The following is a 7,036-nucleotide window of genomic DNA, read 5'->3' as shown; positions in this document are numbered from 1 at the left end:
TCTTTTTAATAGAAGTACGTTTAAAAAATATTGTTTTTATCTAATTAGTTTTTTTATTTTTTCACTATTGCGCGATTTAAAAAAACATTCGTTTTAAAATGGCAAAATCGTATGATTTCGTAATTTTGCGTTTTACCAGACTACAGCCTTAATAATATATTATTTGGCTGATTTATGTAGCGCCATTTTTGAGAAAAATCACCTCAAGGGCGCTTTATAATTTTATACGTAACCTTACATTCTAACTTATCTAACGCTACATATTTCACTCCTCATCACTTTCCTTCCCACTATATCCTGGTTTTGTACTTATTTCTTGAATTTTAATTTATATAACCAACATTATTTCAATTACTTATCATTTTATTGTTTATATGGTTTAAACTGTCACTTTATTTTATTATAATTAAGTAAATACACAATATTGGATGGCAGGCTTTACAATTTATAATTTATTTTTTAAATAGTCATTATGCATAAATATTTAACTTGTACATCTGTTTGTATTCTAAATGAAATAAAATACGAAGTAAGAAGAAAGTCAACCATAGGAAACTGGACTCAATCCAAAAACAAATAGTTATTAAGTCATGCAAGGGATACAGAATAATCTCCCTTGTATCAGCTCAGGTTTTGAGTGGATTTCCTGATTAGCCCACTACAAGTATACAATATCTAATATAGATCACAATACTTCAAGATAAAATAAAGGCTTATATAAAAGTAGAAAAATCCACTTTTCTGAAATATAAACCTTGTACATAATAAGCGAGGTAAATAATAAACGCAACTCCTGTTTAAAAATTCAAACCCATTTTTTTTTTGTTTTGTTAAAGCTGGTTTGACTTCCCACAAGCCGCATGGTAAATGGTGCACAGCGCCTGTGCGCAGGCACCTGGCCCCCGCCGCAAACGCCCGCCACTGTGGCCACCTACTTAATGGTAAGTCTATGGAGAAAAGATAATGAAAATACACGATAATTGGGTAAAATTTTATTGTGAAACATGGTTTTTATGTTTCTTTTTTACTGCGGGTAACTCGAACAAACTTTTTTCTATTGATAATTCTGAAGTCCACATATTACCATTTTCCTTTTTAATTTTTTTCGCAGGCTTCAAGGTATCCAAATTTTGTCCTTTTTGTTTCTTTATGGAATTTTCTGAAACAAATAAACTTTTTTCTATAGATGATTCTGAAGTCCACATATGAACACTTTCCTTTTTTATTTTTTTTGCAGGTGCTGAAGTATCAAGATTTTGTCCCTTTCGCTTTCTTGAAGATTTTTCTGATATTTTAAAGGCTTCCAAGTCTTCCTTGATTTCATTAATTTTCTTCATTTTTTTATAATTATTGACTGGATTTTTTAATTTTTCATTCACTGAGGCAGGTATCTTTAAAAGTGATTTGTAATGAACCCCTAAGAGTGGATGTCGTTTTTTTAAATTTGATGGAAATGGTATTTTTGAGGTAGGTTGTTCGCACACTTCAATGTCATTATTACTGGTCATCTTTTCGCGTATAAAATAAATACCGCGCACATCCAAAGAACTCAGTTTACAATGGGCATTAGGTTCAACGGGCGGTTCCAAAATAGAAAGTTTATTCATATTATTCATTGGTGAATTAACGCATTCGTAAGAATTATTCCCAATTTTAAACTTTTTTTTATCTTTCTGAAGAAAATTGAGCCCAACAAGACAATGGACATCAAGATTCCGAGGACATTGTAAAAGCCATATATCATCATCGTTGCCTATCTCACTCCTGCTTTGATTTTGATTTGATTTCAACAAATTACTTTTAATATACTTTTCTAAAATTTCTTTGTTATTTGAAAGATAATTTTCACTGTTGTTTTTTACCGTGATACAATTAGAATTTATTTTAGGTGGTTTTGTAGTTCTGTCTCCATCATGCAAGAGTAAAGATGTTGGTTTGGCTATACTTTTATGTTCAGTAGTCTTAGATTCCTTTATGAGTTTACGATTTTCGGATATGTTATTATTGAAGGATACGAGGCTTTCATTTCCGATATCACCGCTAATTTTCTCTAGCTTGACCATTTTTAATTGACCCGCTTTGTTATCCTCACTAGTTTCAATATTCAGAGATCTAAAATGAGAATTAACAATACAGAATTTATTTACATCAATAAGTATATAATATTAGGCTTGGGAAAAAGTAATTTCGTATTTTTCGCTTTATTTCTATGCTTTGTAAAAAGTGTTACAATCATTCGAGTTAAGTCAAATATGCACCATTCTGTTCGATGACTTGTTGCCAACGAGAATCCAACTTCGTAATGCCCCTCTCGTAGAAGCCCTTGTCCCTATTGGCAAAAAACTCAAAACAACTATTGAGGCCAAATTTGTACCCCCAAGCGCGCTGGCCATAGACAGGAACAGGTGATCACTTGGTGCCAGGTCCGAACTATAGGGTGGATGCATAAAAACTTCCCATCCGAGCTCCCGAGCTTCTGGCGCGTCATCAAAGATGTATGTGGCCTGGCATTGTCATGATGAAACACGATTCCTCTCCTATTCACCAATGCTGGCCGCTTCTGTTCAATCGACAGCTTCAAACAGTCGAGTTGTTCACAGTAGAGGGCAGAATTGAGCGTTTGGCCATAGGGGAGCAGCTCATAGTAGAGTATTCACTGCCATTCCTACCAAACACACAACAACACCTTCCTGGCCGTCAGTTCTGGCTTGGCCACTGTCGGGGCCGCTTTGTTGGCTTTCGACCACGATCTCTGTCGCTTGACATTGTCGTAAGTGACCCACTTTTCATCACCAGTAACCACCCGTTTCAGAAACGGGTCGATTTTTTGCAATTCAGCAGTGATTCGTAGATGGAAATTCGGTCCATGAGGTTTTTCTGCGTCAGTTTGTGTGGCACTCAAACATCGAGCTTTTTTTTAAATCCAGCCTTCTGCAAATGGTTCAAAACAGTTTTATGATCGATATTCAGCTCCTGGGCAATGCTACGAATGCTAACATGATGGTCTATCTTGATATTTTCCATGGTTTTATCAACATTTTCGACGACAGGTCTGCCAGAGCGTGATGCATTATTCACCTCCACTACGCCAGAATGAAATAGCTCGAACCACTGTTGTGCAGCAAGAACCGAAAGAGTATCAGCCCCGTATACATTGCAATTTTTTTTGGTCGCTTTTGACGCATTTTTCCTTTTCAGATTGTAAAAATGTAAAATAAGGCAAATTTCTTCCTTTGAGACAGACCTCCATACTCAACGCACGATAGTTCACGACTGAACCGACCAAGCGCAATACTGACAAAAAAGCATTTGTAGTATACACTCACACCTTTACAACGCCGTATCGTATGATCCGATGTGACCAATGATGAACAAGATATACTTAGTTTTAAAAAAAAGGGCGCGAAATACGAAATGACTTTTTCCCAACTTGTTATTTTTCTACTAAATATACAATAAGTAATAATGGCAAAATTGTACAGCAAAATTTTTAAGACACCATTATCAAGAGCCCGAAAATACCTTATTGTTCTTCCAAAGTATTACGATAATATTACATTGGATTCTACACGATTCTGAAATAACATCGCTTTTTTTTTCGAACTCAGCAATGCATAACAGTAACGTACCAAATGTGCATCAATGGGTATGTTTATTGTGTCGTGTGAATAATCTTTGAAGTATGTTTTTAAGATAGAATAAACTATAATGGATGTTATTTTCCGATATTCTAAATTGTTAAAAACCACATTATCATGATTTCCCTATCTGCACCCAGTGGCGCACAGGGCACTGCATCGGTACTCCAAGTGCAGCAGATCTACCATTTTTGTTACGTAGAAAGTAAGATGATCAGAGTTACACTTCAGCCATTCCAGGAACAGTTAAATATTGCAGTATTGAACCACCTTCAAGATAAATATTTCAGGTTCACCCAGCCAGGATTTGAACCTCGCGCATAGTAGGCAAACGCGCCAACCACTACACAAGGCGGACTTATTTATAGAAAACACTCGTCCAGGATTCTCGTTCCATTTCATGCACATAATTGTTTTCTTCATCTGCCCGGACACAGAAACGAGGCGATCATTCTACCATTATTCTAGTAGTTTTGTTAAACGGTATTCCGTAGAATATATCCAATGTGTAAAAAGAGAATCTAGCGCATACTATTATTGTGAGCAAACCATTAGATTGGTATTTATGGAAGCAAATAATACATTTGTAACCGAATAAAAACATATATCTAAATGTTGAGATGGCTTAACACTTCTGCCTTGCCGTGTTACACGATGCTTATCACTTTTAACTTCCATATTACTATGTCGTCCTCTTCCACCTGTCCGTCATCCCTAACCTGTGTTGCCACGAAATCCACACATGTTAGCGAATTCACTTTTAATGTTATACAGTGCGAAAAAGACATATATATTATTTTACCAATTAAATACGTATTATTCAGCGACATTTGGACGTTTTCCAGTAACTACAAATTAATAGTTTAGAAAACAATGACATGTTTATCTCCTCACCTCTCATCTGTTTCATCCGTTTCATCTACACGAACCCAACCAAAGCTACTATTAGAATCTTCAGAATTCATTAGATTTTCTAGTTAATTATTAATATTTAGAACAATTTATACGGCCTGGATAAACGACCTAAACATCTTAAACGCTTTAACCCAACTTTTTTAAACTAAAATTAATACGAAATATGAAGTCAACCAGAGATAATGTAAAGTCAACGTGACGTGTGATGTGAGCAGAGATAAAGCAGTGCTTCAGAACTTGGATATAGATGTAGATTTAATGACATAACTTCTTACTGATGGCAGCAAACAAATAGTTGAACATATTTCCGAATTTGTAGTGAGACACATACTTTTAAAAAAATGCTAAGAGTGCATAACTAGCACCTTGGCAAAAGAAAAACTATGGTTCCACAAATTAACTGAATTGAAAGATAAAGGCGGCTTGTGTTATACATCTCAAAACGTTTTTCTAATTTATTTAAAATGTGAAACGTTAATTTATTCAATTATCAAAGAGAGCGGTGGAATATTACTTCCTTAATTCACGTCAATTTTTTTATCCACAAAAGTTTTAAATTCACTCCGTAACACGACAATACTTCAAAAATTTGGAGACCATGTCGATCATAATGGCCAAGAAAAGGGTAATTTTATTTTATTAATTCGGTTGATTGTAGACAAATATCTTCGTGCTAGACCTTTCTATGAAGCTCAATTACATATTTTGCGCAACAAATTGGAAACAAGACGACAGTTATATAATAAACTTACACTATTTAATGGTTTGTAAAGGTTAGTTAAAGGTTAGAGTTTATTTTCTTGACTTGAAATTCATGGCATAATAATGCCACTAAAGCCAGATCTTAGACATAATATTTCTTTAATTTGTTTTGTACATAATAATATGTTAACGTTTAATTTGTTTAAAATTCGTATTATAAGTGACACATAACACGCCTTTACTTGTCTTGCAAATAATGTTCTAGTATTTAAATCAAAATAATAAAACTATATACATATTTTTACAATTATAATGCAGTTTCACCAAGAAATGTCAGTAGAAAAGCTCAATCTCTTCTAGTGTTTAATTTTTTGTACTCGTGTTATTAGTAAAACCAAATATTGCTTTTACTTGTCTTTAATGTCTTAGTGTTTTTTTAGTCATAATATGAAATTCCATTTACCTGTCTTATGAATAATGTATTATGTTTTTTTTTTCGTTTCATAAGTAAAATAAACTTAAAATAGTCTTATTAAAGTTTTTTTTTCGAATTCGTGCTATGATTAAAACTTCACATTGCTTTTACTTGTCTTGTACATAATGTGTTTAATTAAACAAATCTTGTTATAAGTTTAACACAATATTGCTTTTTTACTTGTCTTCCTACCAATGTACTAGTATTTTTTAACTTTTAATGTTAAATTATTAATTTGTGTTATTAAATTAACAAATATTATTTTAATTTGTCTTAGTGTTTAAAAATTAGTATAGATATTATTAAAAAATATTTATTTGTTGAGGTAAAAAATTCATGTGATGATATACTTTTTTCCACTTTCATATCGATCTTGACTAATTTTGTTACAATTATGTACTTATTATAAATATGTCATTTATAAATACGGAAAAAACTTAAAACCCACTTGTTCTCTAAATCATTTGAATAAATCCGTAGCATGTGACAACAAAATAAATTATTTTAATTAAATTACAAATTTAAAAGAATCACTATGTAAAGCGCCCTTGAGGTATTTTGTTACGAAAATGGCGTTATATAAGTTATCCATAATAATAATAATAATGTTGACTTCTGTTTTAATGTTCTTTTATGTCACATGTTCGTTTTTGTAATAAAATATTGTAATTCAAAACAGTTTTTTATTTTTAAATAAGTACACAATTCCATATATGGTTTGCAAAGTAGTATTTTTTTATTTTATTTCGAATATAAAATATATTTCTTGTTGAGTGCCAGCCCTGTCAGTGGGCGGATATTTGCCGACAGTCGAAGGGCTCTGATAGGTTGAACCGTGTAGGTGTATTGATAAGAATTAACGGTGCGGGATTATCTTCGTGTCATTAGTTTTTCAATTTACTCTGCAAACCAGATGTAAGTGTATTAATTAATCAATGCCACAAACAGTTCAAAAACCGCTGTAAGCGGCAGGGGAAGGGGTGGCTGCTGTTATGTCATAAAAATAGCAAATTATTTAAGTTATTTCAAAATCAGTACCGCGAAACCGTCCACTTTTGCCCTGGATGGATATTTTGCCAAAACAGTCTAATCTATGATCAACCTTAAAAAAATATATTTCCATTTGATTTCGGTAAATTTGGTACAAAATTGGACGGTTTCGCGGTACCTAGAATTACCACCGAATTAGGTATATTGCTGCCAAAATCGGTAGATCTACCGAAAAATCGGTAGACTTGGCAATGCTGCTCAGAAAAGCACAGATAGTCGAAGTTTTACATTTCAAAATCATAGAGAAAGGGTTAAT

At 33.1% G+C, this 7,036-nt stretch overlaps 1 protein-coding gene across 2 annotated transcripts; it reads right to left on the bottom strand.

The window, feature by feature from the left end:
* Nucleotides 1-977: 977 nt before the first annotated feature.
* LOC148275862 (uncharacterized) lies at nucleotides 978-4,718 on the bottom strand. 2 transcript variants are annotated; one of them, XM_088235105.1, is made up of 2 exons: nucleotides 4,441-4,718; nucleotides 978-2,112 (listed from the first exon to the last, which is right to left on the bottom strand). In XM_088235105.1, the coding sequence occupies exon 2, from the start codon at nucleotides 2,061-2,063 to the stop codon at nucleotides 993-995; it is 1,071 nt and encodes a 356-aa protein (XP_088091231.1). In that variant the 5' UTR covers nucleotides 2,064-2,112; nucleotides 4,441-4,718; the 3' UTR covers nucleotides 978-992. The 2 variants fall into 2 exon arrangements, with proteins under 2 accessions (XP_088091231.1, XP_088091230.1); XM_088235104.1 differs by having other exon boundaries at nucleotides 4,533-4,718.
* Nucleotides 4,719-7,036: the final 2,318 nt, after the last annotated feature.

The sequence above is a fragment of the Micrasema longulum genome, unplaced genomic scaffold, assembly GCF_059751315.1.
Source record: "Micrasema longulum isolate JH-2025_06_02 unplaced genomic scaffold, ASM5975131v1 h1tg001328l, whole genome shotgun sequence".
Classification (NCBI taxonomy): domain Eukaryota; kingdom Metazoa; phylum Arthropoda; class Insecta; order Trichoptera; family Brachycentridae; genus Micrasema; species Micrasema longulum.
Note: the sequence above shows the minus strand (reverse complement) of the source record. Positions and strands in the feature narration are given on the sequence as shown.

Bases quoted from the DNA above. Each gene is read 5' to 3' on its own strand.
- LOC148275862 (XM_088235104.1), bottom strand. From the start codon at position 4,603: ATGAATTCTGAAGATTCTAATAGTAGCTTTGGTTGGGTTCGTGTAGAT. The intron at 2,113-4,532 runs GTGAGGAGATAA...TTCTCATTTTAG, and splicing joins ACGGATGAAACAGATGAGAG to ATCTCTGAATATTGAAACTA.